General features: G+C 38.1%; 1 protein-coding gene across 1 annotated transcript in view; it reads left to right on the top strand.

Annotated features, from left to right (window-relative positions):
• Positions 1-16,013, top strand: part of ssbp4 (single stranded DNA binding protein 4) — a 96,793-nt gene that overhangs the window by 78,256 nt on the left and 2,524 nt on the right. Inside the window, exons 6-17 of the mRNA XM_037545516.1 lie at positions 3,690-3,773; positions 11,617-11,676; positions 11,769-11,832; positions 12,451-12,518; positions 13,284-13,351; positions 13,461-13,506; positions 14,363-14,398; positions 14,534-14,588; positions 14,840-14,910; positions 15,057-15,135; positions 15,680-15,708; positions 15,823-15,924. Coding sequence (XP_037401413.1) covers positions 3,690-3,773; positions 11,617-11,676; positions 11,769-11,832; positions 12,451-12,518; positions 13,284-13,351; positions 13,461-13,506; positions 14,363-14,398; positions 14,534-14,588; positions 14,840-14,910; positions 15,057-15,135; positions 15,680-15,708; positions 15,823-15,924 — 762 coding nt within the window. The remainder of the gene's footprint in view (positions 1-3,689; positions 3,774-11,616; positions 11,677-11,768; positions 11,833-12,450; positions 12,519-13,283; positions 13,352-13,460; positions 13,507-14,362; positions 14,399-14,533; positions 14,589-14,839; positions 14,911-15,056; positions 15,136-15,679; positions 15,709-15,822; positions 15,925-16,013) is intronic.

Genomic DNA, 16,013 nt, shown 5'->3' with positions numbered 1-16,013 from the left:
CTTGTGGTTCCATGCCAAGCCGTTATCTCCTTAGCTGGGTAGAAAATGATTTTATTAATTGCTTCATTTAGCACACACTCGCCCCCCCTTCCACTACACACTCACCCACACATGCACACACACACACACATGCACGCAGGCGAACCCACTCATGTTGTTCCTCTCTACAGGGCCGCATAGCAGGAGTAGGCACCATCATAAAGGCCATATGCCTCGCCCATTCACTCATAATGGACCTGGTTTAGAGGGAGGAGGAGGAGGTGCAGTGCTAGTGGCAGAGCGGTGTCGAGGAGAGTGGGGCAGGGGCTGCAGCAGCTGCTTTACCCAGCAGGAGAGACTTGTGGCAGGGGGAAGATCATAACACTCACTGCCCCTTACAAACTGCCACATTATTAGGAGCCAGGGGTGCAAATCTGTGACCTCACAACAAGTCGATTTGAGTAGGAGTCTAGGTGACAGTGCAGGGCGTAATCATGTTTCGATTCAGTTGTTTCGTTGTGATTCAGGATTATTTTCAAAAATAAACTGAGTACAGTTGCATGCACAAGTTTGAAAATAAGATAATACATTTACATGGAATAAACTTAAATGTGGCATTTCCTTCATATTTCAGGGCTTTTCATCTATTTAACATGGAAAACAATAATAAAACTCAAAAATTGATGCGCCATAACATTGCCATTTCCTGAATTACCTTCCCATCACTGCTGCCAGAACAAAACATTGTATCTCTATCTTTGTCATTCTGGACTTTTTACAGAATTTGAAAATGCTAGCTGACTTTTACAATGCACAAAAATTTCATGATGAACAGACCAACAAAAATGCTTGGAAAAAAATCTAGTTCCATTAACTTACATTCCATTCAAGAATGTTTTTCCTTCTTCTGTAAAGTTATCATTACAATATATTACATATAGCTTGTTGTTTCCAAAATACTTGAAATGTTGTGTACAACTACCAATTACAATACATCCACCTTTTATTCTCTAGTTTAGAGTATTTACATGTGTTTTGTACAACTGCTATTGTGTATAAAATATAAAAAAATCATTAATTTGAAAAAATTATTCTGGGCTTTTCCACAATACTGTATATATTGTTGAACTAAGACTTGTATACAGTTAGCTGGGTGCAAAATACATCTATCATATACATACCTGTGGAGAAATGAACTTGAGATTTAAACAGTATTTAAAAGCTATCGTTTTGATGAGTGTGAGAAGATCCGGGAACCGTTTCTGTGGAGCAGAGTATAAGAAATTTGAGGAAAAGCACTATGATGCTATTTTTACCAGAGGTGTACTGTGACTGTTAGCACCAGGAATTGAGAAATGAGTTCAGAACAGGTTAAATGAACAAAGTTAAAGGTAATTCACATTAACATTTCTTTGACTGCTGTAGATTAAACAGACATTTGAAACTTGTAACATATATGTAACATATATTTTACCCTGTAGGTTTACATTAACTCCTTCAATAAAGAGTCCTTGTGTAGATCTGCAGCTATATTCTAATAACTGACTGAAACCTGGTTCGACTACAACTCGCATTCAGTAAATGATTCACGTAGAACTTCCAGTAAGTCTCACAAAGTTGGTCCCACCGTTTGGGATTCAGAACGTGATTGGTAGATTCCATTGTAAGTAATTCCGTAAGTGGATAATCGGATGTGTTAGGTATCCTGTTTAGCTCCTGAAGTCCTAACCAATGGGAGAGCTAGTTTAGCTGTGTCTACCTAGATACCACAAGGAAAGAAATCCTGATTGGACAATTCTCTTTTCAGGGTTTCAAGAATTTAGCCTTTGTTTCCAACCAAAACGTAACATTAAAATAAAAGAAGTGCTACAGTGCCTGCAAAGTTTAAATATAAATCTAAAGACATAGAAGGTTGATTTCCTGCTTATTCTCACTCAGACTGCTAGATGAAGAGCTGATGTTAGTGTACTTCTCCAAAATCAGCCTTCAGTTCAATGCACTGTTACATTTTTGCATCCCTATTAGGACCGTTGCCATCACGGGATGAGCAGCTGGTCCTGCTCACCTGCGTGTGGAGTTCAGACCCACCGCACTCTGGGACCTGTCAAAGTGTGCACGGCCTCTCTGGCAACATTTGGCAAAGCAGATCATTGTGAGCGCCCGTTCTGCCTCACGAGTGCTTTGTGGTGCTACAGATGGAAGTGAACAAATGGCTCTTGGTCATTATCTACTCTGTAGGACCGCTTGATCCCTGGCTGGTTGTTGGACAGCGTTTGTGCTGGAGGGTTTATGACTTCTAATTGTTTTCTTAGCCTGACTCAGTAACTGTTTTCATCTTCTGTGAAATGTATAATCAGGTAGGAGGCCAAAATAGCACGTTGGCTGCCATGAAGTTGTTCATTAAATAGCTACCGCTGCTGCATTTGCTTCTAGTGTATCACAAGCCACATTTATCTCCACATAAAGAGAAAAATAGCTGTATTGTCTCAGTTTACTAAAGCCTGATACATTAGCAACAACAAAAACACTGTCGTCTGCTTTTTTTACTTATTTGTTTGAAACTTTAAATTGGGGACCTCAAACTGTGTGTATGGCCAGGGCTTGATTTGATGGGGATTCAAGGAGATTCCATCCACCTGGTCAAAAAAATAAATGACAAGATTGATCCCGGTTGTAAAACCTGCACGTCTTTTTTCATTTAATGATGTTATTTGATGTCATCCAAGATGTTGCTTTTGATGTGTGGAAGTTTGTGAAAAAGCAATTATAAGATTCTCACCAGCTGTTTATGCTCATACAATTCTTATACAATGATATAATAAAAAGTCTGTTTATTGCTATAGTGTTTATGCAAAACTATGTGATGTGATGTTTCAATTCAGTTTTGTGTATATTGAACAGAATTTAAGACAGTATAAGATAGATAGATGAGAGATAATATCTGAGCTTTAACCTGTGCTAAGGTAAAAAATAAAGCTCATAACCACGAACCCACCAACTCTGCCTTGAAAACGTTTTACAGAAGGTATCAGCTGCATAAATGAAACACATAATAAGTTTTCTTTTTTTATTTTTTTGAAAGATGTGAATATATTATATATAAGGAGCTAAATACATAATTAGAATCATAAAGGAGTTAATGAATAATTCTAAACTGACACTGGCTGAGTTTTTTAATGAAGAAGTACTATGCAAGGTTTATTTATTTATTTATTAAGTTTATTTATTTTATTAAGTTATTAATATGTTAGAAGAATACAGTTAGAAGAACACGTTGATTGCTGGCTTCTCGCTGCACTCCAGCCATTGCATGGATTTATTAAATTCCATCAGCAGCTCAATTAATTTCATTTAATAAAGGGTTGATTACATAAACTAGGTGTTAGATGGTAACTGTGAATACAGGACTTACTCAACAAGAGCTCTGGCAGACTGACACGCATCAAATCAATGTTTTGTTTAGCTGTTTATTTGTATTTGTTCTCATGTTAGTCTTCTAATGCTTACTGACCAGATACATGGCTTTAGATATTGTTTTCTCAGATCACTGAAGAATTTAGTACAGTACTGGACATGGATTTTGAGAAGCCATGTTTCTGTATAATAGCAGCCTGCCTGAAGGAAACCCTGTTTGAGTGGCTTTGTTGCTTACTTGTGGTGATGGGTCATCTCTCTCTCTCTCTCTCTCTCTCTCTCTCTCTCTACTGCAGGGTCCTCCTGGTTCACAGCCCTCTCCTCACTCTCAGCCTCCCCCACACAACCCCAACAATCCCATGATGGGACCCCACGGTCAGGTAAGACCGCTGTCTCTCAATCTCTGTACTTTTATTTACTCATTATTTCATTATGTTGTGGACTTCTAGAAAAATCAAAACTGTAATCTGGAATTACCCATAAGTTTGGATCCCTGAGATTTATCACAATACCTATTCCTATATGGGTGTATAATTAGGGTGGGCAATGGGTCAAAAATGTCATACCACGTTTTTTTTTTTTTTTACATATGGCAATATTTAGACAAACAGACTCAATGCACCGTTAATGCTTCATTTAAAAACAGCCATCAAAACTATGGATACAATGATTTTTATTCAACATTTAACACACTGTACTGCACTAAATCCAGTTGAACAGGACTGATTATGCTCTATTTGTAATTAAATTGATTTTAGTACTGATGATTTACACATAAGCATAAAATTTATTGCGACAGTGATAATATATCATACTGCCCACCTCTGCGTGCAGTACAAGTGCAGGCTACACAGCTGACAGGTCAAACCACTGCAGACTTCAGCACACTGCCTCATTAAACACACCTGATTCAGCTCATCAGCTGATCAGCAAGGCCTTCATGAACTGAATTCAGTGCTAGCAGTGCGTGATGAAGGTAAACGCTAATATCAATAGCACTTTGGCCTGGAAGGTCCCCACACATGCCTGTCGTACAGTAACTGCATTTGGCATTTGGGATTACATGTGTTAATTTTCTCAGACTGTCAAAGTTAACACACAATAAATTACTAATGCTACTAGTTCCCTTGTTAAACCTGTTAACACGCTTTCCTATTTTGGGGCTTTGAGTGATCTGTGATAGTGCAGGCAAAAGTCCAAAAGCTTCCACACTATCTGTTGATCCGATAGAATCTATGATTGTAGCCCTCTCGTTCAAATACAGTGTTTAAGCAGTTTTTAATATGGTACTTTCAGCAGACTGGACTGTGTTCGCAGGAAGTTTGTGAATAAATCAACAAGCAGCAAACTAGCAAAAGCAATAGCTAAATGCAAAGTTCCAATTCCCCTTGAGAGCCTCTGTTAAGACAAGAATCCATGAGCTGTGTGAACAAGAACGAGAAGCTACAATCATGAATGAATTTGAACCATTTGACTGTATATATGATATACATGAAATACACACTCAGTGTTTGGAGCATGGAGTCACTGTTCCTCTCACTGGACATTGGTGATGAAAACTGTAAACCGTGGAAATCGCCTGATTTTCATGTTTGGGTTCACATGTTGGATATAATGTTATTAAATTACTGAAAGGCATAAATACATTCTGATGAAACTGTGTCATAACATGGCCATAAAACCTTTCATAACACTTTTTAAAATGATAAATTCCATTATTTTTTTGTTATTCTTTGCACTTTAGCTCTTATGATTTTTTTTTTTAAATTGTGGTATTTTCTTGTTCTTTCAAAAATGATGGCCACAGATGGCATCAGTGTGACATCATGGACTTTTCTGTTTCTCTTTTGTGCTGAAAAACGAAAAAAGGCCATTTTCATCTGAAATTTTTTGGTGGCCTAAATTTTCATGCATCTCTAATTCACAATATATTGGACAGATTTACAGCTGGACCGATTAGAAGCAGCAGCTGTACACAATTGAGGCCTCTGATTTGGTTCTGTTCCAGTGACAAAACCCTCTGTGCGTCATCCATCTTGTTTGTTTCTTGCATATTTATACCATCTCCATCTTCTTCCTCCTCATTCGTTTGCTCTATTTCCTGCATGTGCACTACTGAACACTAGTAGTACATTACCTCACTCTGTTTTCTTTTAAAAAGCACTCACGCTCTCACACATCCATACACACACACACACACACACACACACACACACACACACATACACACACACACACACACACCCTCCTTATGGATGGCAGTCATGGTGCAGGATAAATAATGTAAGCTGTTGCCCAGTCTGAGAGGAGAACAGGTTCATCTGGCCAGAAGTCCACAGCCGCTCCCTCTCTAAGCCTCACACGCACTATCCCATCTCCCATCAATATCTCATTAATAATGCAGCACTGGGACACACATACACACACACACACGACACACATACGTTTGTTTTTATGCAGTGTCAGGATGAGGGAGCATGTGTTACTACCTATATGTAGTAATATGTCCCATATGCTTTTTATACTATGAAGTTTCACACAGTTAAATTCACTTGTTGTATATAATTGTTATTCAGTAATAACTTATAAAGTATAGATTGAAATGTTTAGATTGAAATTGAAATGTTAGGAACCCGAAACCAAAACTAATATGTTACTAATACATTGGTTTTTAACATGTGACTATACAGTCAAGTGAAAGTTGATAGGCTACATTGATTGTGGTTTTATATTGGCTCATGTTTGAAACAATTGAGCTGGTTCAAACTTTTTAGTGGGCAGCAGAAGCTTTTGTGGGCAGTTTTATGGGGCACGAGTTGCAAAAGGTTGGAAATCCGTGCATTAGATAACTGCTTTAAGATTAGATTTGACCTGCAGCCAGTTTGGACAGATTCTGAAGAAGAATGTGACAGCAGGCTTTCATCAATGCCTGATCCTGTCATTGATGCAAAGCAAACTCAACAAACTGGAATTACACAGAAACAAACAGAATACAATTCAGAATGCAAGACTCTGAAATGCTTCACAGACTGGATGGAACTAAATGACATTCAGCTTAATCTGGCAAATATTGAAAAAACTGAGCTAAACTTGATACTGGCTTGATTCTTAATGAAAATGGCTACTAAATTGTGGCAAAAGGAATTGCCAATATTAAAGCACGTTTGATGCAATGTTTGGGGCTTCTTTGCTTTACTTTTATTTTGTAAAACTGTTGTATAAAAACAATGGAATGCTCAAAGTTGTTTGTTATTGCGGGAAAATCTTCTGCTTATGCCTGCAACCAAACCATAACCATGATAGCATTTGCAATAACACATTCCCTCTGATGTTCTATTGCTTAAATAAGTTAATTCTTGGTGCTTTATGGTTTTTCAGTTATTATGGAATCATCTGTTTCTCTGATCATGTACATGCAACAAATTTGGTTATGGCTTATACAAAATGGTATTATATATATATATATATATATATATATATATATATATATATGTGTGTGTGCATTGTAATAACATGTCATTTTATGTCCCCTCAAATAACTAAAAAAAATATGTTTTTGTTTATATTATATGTATATATACCTCAATATGTTCAACTCAGGAAATAAATAGAAATTTAAAATGTGCACTAAAGCTGGCAGACAAATCATTCATATTGTAGTGTCTTTTCTGTACACCTTCTGTAAATGACTATATATACAGGTATATGACTCTTAACCCTATCATTCACTTTAGTAACCAAAACAATATATATCTTGGCTCTTTCAGTTAAAAAATGAAACTGCTTTTGTGAAAAAGGACTTCACAGAGTCATGACTATTCACACCATGTGTACGCTTGCATGCAGTGATGCACCAGACATATCCATGTAACATAAAATTACACAGGAGCATCCACAGCTCAGTATCATGTCACATGTTTCAGTATTTAGTGTGTCCACCCTTCATTACAGCCTCCATGTTTGGGAGACTTGCTTTCAGTTTTTGAGGCCGATCCAGAAGTTCGGTCTTAGAACTTGCACTTAGAACATTTTCTGCTTCTTACAATCCAAATAATCCTGAACACATTCAGTGTGGGAACACATGCTCTACAGAGGCACCCTTATATAAATGCACGTTTCCACATGGTTAACAAACAGGATAATGGATGCTGTATCTGATCAAAGAAAGAAAAGAACACATAAGTATGTCCCATAGGACTGTGGTCATTCTGTAAGCGTCAGCGAAAGCTCTGGTGGCTGTTTAATTGTTTGTGAAGGCAGTTTGTTGTTGTGGCGTAGTGCGCCTGTTCTGTACACATCGCCGGGGGAGTATCCAGTTTTATGAGCGTAATTGAAGAGGGTGACACACTACTATACCTGAGTGGATTGGCGCACGTTTCTGTGTGTGTGTGTGTGTGTTTGTGTGTGTTCTCGTCTTTCTGATCTTTGACATTTGGAGTCAGCACATGCTATTGTGTTGTGTGTGTATATACAGTACTGTGCGAAAGTCTTAGGCACCCAAGACACATTTTCAAAATCTATTTATTTGTATAGTTTGTGTTTATTTGCTGGGAAAAGTGTTCAGATTTGAATAAACAAAATTTATAAAATATTAATTAATAATGATTATGCATATATATATAAAATTATATAAATATTAGATAGTGATTTTATGGATGTTAGTGTGTTTAACCATTTTCAAGCCTCTCCTCGAGGAAGCCCAGTATTACATGTAGTTAAAAAGCAGGTCCTGGTTGACCAATCAGTGCTTCAGTAAATTGTGCTCATGATGTAATTGATGACATTAACAAGTCTCTGTGGTGGCTGTGAAGGTGTCAAGGAAAAATTGGACCCAAGAAGTTCTTGTTAAATTTTATTGTTTTTATGTTTATTTGTATTATGAATATGACTTTATTCTAATGTATGTTGTGATAAACTCACTGCTGAGGTAAATTGTTTAAAAATGTGCTTAGATGACTAAAACTTTCACACAGTACTATATGTGTGATTGTCCATGTGCGCATATGTAAATGTCTGGGTTCTTCGAAGTGCTTCAAAGTCTGTGCTAAAGTCAGAGACCACCATCATTTATTTCATTTCCAATCAAAACATGCGTTAAGTACAAGTTTTTCAGTACAGAAACATTTTTCAGTGCAGAAACCAGAAAAGATATATATTCAACAGAAGCCTCAACATCTAAATATGATTTTTTATGACTAAATATGCATCTTTAAGAATTCAGTGTGTCAGACTTCTACCTTTACTACCGCTTCCATTGTTTTCAGGCGGCTCGCTCTCAGTTTTTCAAAGAAAGCCGAAAGGATATTTTCCCACACCTCAAACGTTCTGTCTTAGAAGTCGGTTGCATTTTCTGCTTCTCACGATCCAAGCAATCCCAAACACATTCAATTATGCTGAGGTCTGGACTCTGGGGTGGACAGTCCATGGTTCTGATAGTAGCAGCTTCTTTGTTGATTTGCAAATTTCCTTTTTTCAGTAACAGCTTCTTGACAGCTTCACGTCCTTTCAGACGTGCAGTGTTGAGTTGTCGTCTCACAGTGGAAGGATGGACAGAAACACCTGTGTGTGATCTGAAGTAAGAGTGGAGCTTGATTTTCTCTTCTCTCTCAAAGATGAGATCTTTAAGGACTGTTTATCTGATGGGGACAGTTTTAGTGGTCTGTCAGGTCTTGCACTGAGGTTAAGAATCCCATTTTCTTTCTGTCCTCCAATCATTTTTGAACTCCAGGTTTGGAAACTCTTGTTCACTTTCACTTATTTTTCTTCAACTTTCCTTTCTCTTATATAAGTGGATTATATCTAATCACAGAAATATCTCCTGAAAAAAATGAAGAACTTGTACTTGAAGGCCATTTAGACTGGAAATTGAGTAAATGGTCTCTGATATTTACACAGTGCTGTAAATGGACGTAAGTGTATATCTATGTGACATATCTTCTGTTTTTTACTCTCCGTTTTTGATAAATATCTTGTATTTAACACTTAAATGTGGAGCATCTTCCTCTCTGTATTTAGAGACACTGTTTATGAGGTTCACAGTAAGTGATCAAGCCATTTCATGCAGTGTTATGGCTCCCTCTGCTGGCTCCTTTCAGCATTTGCTCTTCCCTTTTCATCTCCGGTGATTGGGCACTGCATGAAGTGTACCCTGTAGTTAGGGGTGGGCATTATGTTGGTGTTTATCATTAGATGATAAATTACATCACATTATGTCACAGAATTCTTCTTTGAGCATATTGTGGATAGTTTTATTTCCCTGAAGAACACTGACCATCAGTGTGGTTCATTAAAAAGAGGGCATAATTGGTCCTGTTTAGGTGCAGCGTAGTGTGTGATACAATGAATAATGAACTTTGAAATGATGAATGAAATTTGGCTTTATTTTATAGTAAGTTTTATATTTAGTTGTTTGCTTGGGTTTTTTTTAAATGTGGTACCACCGGTTCCTTTTTGTCTATGCCAATTTATCAAATGATAAACTAAATACTGACGCACGCTGAGTGTCCTGAAAACTTCAGGTTTGCGTGATTCAATTTAGTGATGCTGTATTTTTGCGATATCAGCCATCACTACTGGTAATAATCACTCCATGCCTGTCTGTCTGTTCATCACTCCACCAGTTTTATTTCTTTGTTAAAACACCCAAGGCATAGCAAAGTGTCAAAACACATATTTCATTGGAAATATTGAAGCATATTTCATTACATTGTTCTTTTACTTCTCAAACAAATAATATTTTATGTTTCTGTGCTCTTGGAGCTTGAAGCATATGATCATATATATGGTTATAGACACAATTACGTGTACTGTTATTTATCGCTGCTGTTGGATCAAAACCTTGTATCTCCATATAAGTTGTTTTTCAGGTTGTTTTGAAAATGCCCTTTTGTGTAAAGTTCATGATGAATGGACCCAAAAGAAACAGCCCAAAATGACTTGGAAAAATGTCTGGTTCCATTGACTTATATTAAAAGTAAAGTAGATTTTTTGCTTCTCCTGTAAAATTACCGTTTTGGAGATACAAGTTTTTGTTCCGACAGCAGTGATATACAGCATGCAGCATGTAGCTGTAATTTGCTATACACTTCCAGTAATAAGCTGTAACTAAGATTCATGTAGTTTTACATAATAACTGTAAAAGTGATGCAACTCAGTAGCTAGATTTGACTTTTACTTTTACCAGACCTTTAATTATTTAAATTAAAAACAATATCGATGCATATTCATGAACATATTTATACACCATTGTTTGCATTGTATATGCATAAAACATCTCAAATATGCTTTTTCACTGCAAAATACATTTAACAGACTTTCAAACTTGCAAAAATCTGACCAAAAACTTGATTTAACTGGATTTAAGCATTTAATTAGCTTTGAAACAATCGAAGCATTTCAGCATTTAAACAGTCAAACAAAACAATCCATTGTAAAACTTTATACGTTCAAAACGTGTCTTCAGAGTAAAAACAGTTTAAATATTTCTTTTAAACTATTTATGCCTTTTGAACTCTTAATTGCTGTCATATCCCATAATGCTATGTACAGCCTGGTACAGCTCATGGTCAACCTTAAAGTAATTTGCTTTGTTATCACAGAAAATATCTTGAGTTGATTTCACAGTAAAATGCTGACGACAGTATTTTACTGTGAAAGATTGGTGTTAAATATTGTGAAATCCTGGCAATGCATGTACTTCCACCTTATTGGTGTTTTGCTGATTTGCATAATATGTTGTAGGCTTTTTGTGTTTAATCCTTGCAAAACCGGTCTCAGAATATTTGTTCCTAAAAACAATACGGCCAATCAGTTCAGTCAGTTGCTTAAAAGCAGGGCTTAGCTGACCTGAACATCTGTAAACTTAGTAGTGGTCAATCAGTCAAAACTTGACTAGTATATTTATGCTGGTTGCAGATTTAATTGAGGTGAATGGTGAATTGAACTAAACTTGAATAGCCAGCACTGACTGATGTGCTACAGGCAAACCTGGCAGTTCACAACCCAGCAGAGTGATCGGTTGATATTAGAGCTACAATAAAACTTGGATGACTCAAATAGTCCATTTTGCTTTACTGACAAGTCCACAAAGAGGTGTATTTAAAGTGTGATTTAGCCTAATCACCAACTCGCCCCGCATGCCCTGAGAGTTTGCCCTTAAATGTGCTCTTCTTAAATTGATACTTTGTTGTTTGACTGTGGCTCTTCTGTTCTCTCTCTTGTCAGCCTTTCATGTCTCCACGGTACCCAGGGGGACCCCGCCCATCACTCCGCATGCCAAATCAGGTATCAGACACACCTCCTTTATATGAGGCCCCGGTCCTCTCCATTCTCCATCGGTTCTCACTTGTTCTTCCTCTCCTTCCTTTCCTCCTCAGCCTCCTGTGGGTGTTCCAGGGTCACAGCCACTCCTGCCAAACAGTTTGGATCCCAGACCACAAGGTAGAGTTAAACTGCCATCACTCACATTTACAGTGTTGCAATGTTTGGAATCAAAAATGTCAATAATATTAATCCAGTTTGGTTGCAAATTAAGGTACAAACTGTTTTTAACATGCTAGTGTTGTGTAGATTTTTAAAATAATTAACAGGAAACGGTAAAGGTAAGAAAATTTAGATGCTTCTAGAATGAGGTGCTGTAGACGAGCTGTAGACAGTTCTAAAAGTACTGAGAAAGCTGTAGATCAGAGGTCTTTAAATTCAGGCCTTTTCCCTGTATTTACTGGTAGTTTAACTGAACTGGATTCAAAAGCCTGATTTGAAGGCTGCTGTAGAGCATCAAACCTGAAGTTACATTAAAATTGATATCTAGAACTTCCTGTATTACAAAGAAGACTTGACAAAAATATTAAAATACGTAACTACTGTAAGATTATTAGCATTAAGATATTGAATAGATGTCCCTAGGCACCCTGCTTAACATTTACATTGTATATATATATAAATATATAAAATAACAATATTTATTTATTTAAAAAAATAATTTCAAACCATTTGACAGTAATGTGTACTAAGGCACATGGGAGACTTCATGTTTTTCTTTCCATCCTCTTCATCCAGGACATCCAAACATGGGCGGCCCAATGAGGATGAACCCGCCCAGGGGGATGGGAGGCATGGGCCCACAGGTCAGTCAGCAACCACTCAAATGTGAAAAGAAACGACCTCAGTTGATGTACAGATTGGTCAATGAGAAAGCTGTGACTGATTTTTTTTTGTTTGTTTTTTTGTTCACGCATATTGAATGCAGTATCCATACCATTTTGAATGTGTAACCTATATTATGCAGTATACTAACTAGTTACAATACATCAGTTCACATTAAATCACCTGAATGACTTTATTAACATCACAGCAATTGAATTATGCTGAAATTTAGGAAAATCAGTAGAATTTCCCTTTAACTTGTATGATAAAACTATCATAAAGTCGTGGGCTGGAGTTTAGGGAACTGGCCCTGTAATCGGAAGGTTGCCGGTTCGATCCCCAGGGCCAACAGTCCATGACTGAGGTGTCCTTGAGCAAGACATCTAACCCCCAATTGCTCCCCGGGTGTGTGTGTATTCACTAGTGTGTATGTGGTGTTTCACTTCAGGGATGGAGTAAATGCGGAGGTCGAATTTCCCCGTTTGTGGGATTAAAAAAAGTATCACTTAACTCGGCACGTTTCTCTGGAAAGAAGCACTTCGCATTAAACCACCCTGTTAACACGATTTAATGAATTAATTATGCAGAATTTTTAAAAATTGATTTAGGCTCCTGCATTTCATTTCATACTGAACTGCAGTAGAGGGCTGTTTGTGTGATGGGGGCAGTCTGGGTTTGGTTTGCCGTTGATTAGCACATGCCAGTGGTGTTTTCTTTCTAACCAAATCTTCTCTCTCTCTGTGTAGAACTATGGCGGTGGGATGAGGCCCCCTCCTAACTCTCTTGGTGGCCCAGCCATGTCAGGAATGAACATGTAAGCACATTTAAGATTCTTGCTGTACACAGATATGAGGGTTCTATCAGTTTTAGACACACAGAAAAAGACTAATTGACTGATTGATTCTCTGTGCTCTCTCTCAAAGGGGTCCGGGCGGTCGAGGTCCCTGGCCAAATCCTAATGCAAACTCAGTAAGTCCATTTCCTGTGTATTTGTTCAATAATATTTCTTTGAAAATGTGAATATTTCTTATTTGTTGCGTAACATCATTGCCATAACAAAACATCATATCACAGAAATGCAGAGTGAGTCAAAAGTCACAGGTCACAGTTTTATTTCAGAAATGAAAGGGAAAATGACATTTGTGAATACCCCAGCAAATAATGGGTGAAGGGGCCCATCTTTCAGGCTATGTCTGGAACATGGCTGCCATCTTGAAAGCCACCATATTGGATCAAGGGCAGGTTTTTCCAGTGGGAAGGTGGTCATGTAGTGTATCAAAGAAGACCAGAATTGTCTTATAAATCGATTACCACAATCAGATTTGCACCTCTTGTGGTTCAAAAGTTATTAACACAGAAAATTGCAACAACAACTGGGAACGTTGCCTGTGATGCGCAGCTATTTGACGTGTTCAGTGTGCTGTCCCTGGTGCTGAACACAGAGCTGAAGGCACAGGATCCAATCGTTATGAACCCGCATGAGAATCTCCGGAGAAATGCTGTCACCAGCCTCCACGGTGCGATGCTGAAGGTGGTGTTTGTTGCAGATTTTCTCAACATACACACCTGGTTTGAGATGACCCCAGAGATAAAATTTGATAATAAAATAAAAAATAAAATAAAATAAAATGGTGTCCTGTGACTTTTGACTCACCCTGTATATGAAATGGGATAGATTTATGTTTACACAATGTCTGACATTTTCCAATAATACAAAATAATGAAAGAAATATAGTTCAGAAATAGGTTTTGTTTAATATGACACTGCTGACGAGTAACATCAGTCGCCATTGCTCACATTCGCTCTTGTTCTTCCTTCCCACAGATAGCATACTCATCCTCATCACCTGGAAACTATGTGGTAAGTCTCATGCCAGTTTTCCATCATTAAAGAGGCCGTACACTTGAAATAGCAGCTCTCATTGTTGAGTTTTTTTATACACCACAGAATGTTTCCTTTTTCATTTTATGTTTGTTTTTATGCCCTGGCTCACAGGGGCCTCCAGGAGGTGGAGGGCCACCAGGAACGCCTATCATGCCAAGCCCAGGAGGTCAGTCTGACTGTGGTTTATACTTCCATACTGACAATGTAAAAGCCTTAATCAGAAAAGCGAGCATATTTTGGCCTAATTGTTTAAAGGGGAAATGTGAGAGTTAAGTACAACATCGTAATGTTTTCTCAAACAATCTGGAATAGTTGGCCACAGGCTTAGGTAGAATGTTGTTTTTAATAGATGTAGCTTAGCAGAACTGGTCTCCAGACATAACTTTTATCTTAACTACTGTTTTCATCTTCACTCAGACTCAACAAATTCCAGTGAAAACATCTACACTATGATGAACCCTATCGGCCCTGGCGGCAACAGACCTAATGTGAGTTATTTGTTGCCTTGTGTGACTGTGGCCGGGTGGGTTTGAAGCTCTGTGATGAAGACTGCAATTGTATAAATATTTTTAACGATCATTGTATTATTATCATGTACACAATGTGTTGTATAATCTATGTGATATTCTTCCAGTTTCCAATGGGGCCTGGCCCTGACGGCCCAATGGGTGGAATGGGGTCAATGGAACCACATCATATGAACGGGTCACTAGGTGAGACATTTCTAGGTGTTCTGACTTTGATTGTTCAGTTTAACCCTTTATAGCTCATTTGATAGTCTGTATCTTTGTAATACGGAGCCCCGCTGGTGATGCCCTGTATAAATAAAAATAATGCATGGCCACGATTTATTAAGGCATGGGAACAAGATGATAAAGTTGTGGCCACGACTTAATAAGGCATGGGAATGAGATCCTAATGTGTGGCCATGATTTATTAAGGTGTGGGAACAAGATCCTAATGCCTGGACACAACTTAAGGCACAATCTCATTCCCACGCCTTACTAAGTGGTGGCCACAACTTAATTATCTCATTCCCACGCCTTACTAATTTGTGGCCGCACATTAGGATCTTATTCCCACGTGTTAATAAGGTGGGACAACACATTATTTTAATGGGACGTCAGCAGCAGGGCTGCGTATTGTAACACAGATTTGAAGAAGCCATGAAGCCACCTGGGTAGGCTCACTCAGTTGATAAACAACCCTGTATAGGGACCTCTGTAGTCATGCCTATGTCACTTCCTGTGTTCACAGGCTCGGGGGATATGGATGGGTTGCCAAAGGTGAGACATTTCTTGAGATGGAGAGTCAGCAGCAGTCACAGTTGCAAATCTTTTGTTCAGGCTCTTTAAGCTGTCATTGTATTTCATGCTGAGCTTGTTCTCTTTTTCTTCTAGAACTCTCCAAACAATATGGCAGGTATGAATAACCCCCCAGGGACTCCGCGGGACGAGGGAGAGATGGCAGGCAACTTCTTAAACCCATTCCAAAGTGAAAGTGTAAGTGTTAACGCACAGCAACCCACTCTGCTCCTCCCTCCTTTCCCCCAGCCTTTTACCACCTTACACTGTGGTCAGTCTCTTCAGTT

The sequence above is a fragment of the Pygocentrus nattereri genome, chromosome 15 (genome assembly GCF_015220715.1).
Source record: "Pygocentrus nattereri isolate fPygNat1 chromosome 15, fPygNat1.pri, whole genome shotgun sequence".
NCBI lineage: Eukaryota > Metazoa > Chordata > Actinopteri > Characiformes > Serrasalmidae > Pygocentrus > Pygocentrus nattereri.
Note: the sequence above shows the minus strand (reverse complement) of the source record. Positions and strands in the feature narration are given on the sequence as shown.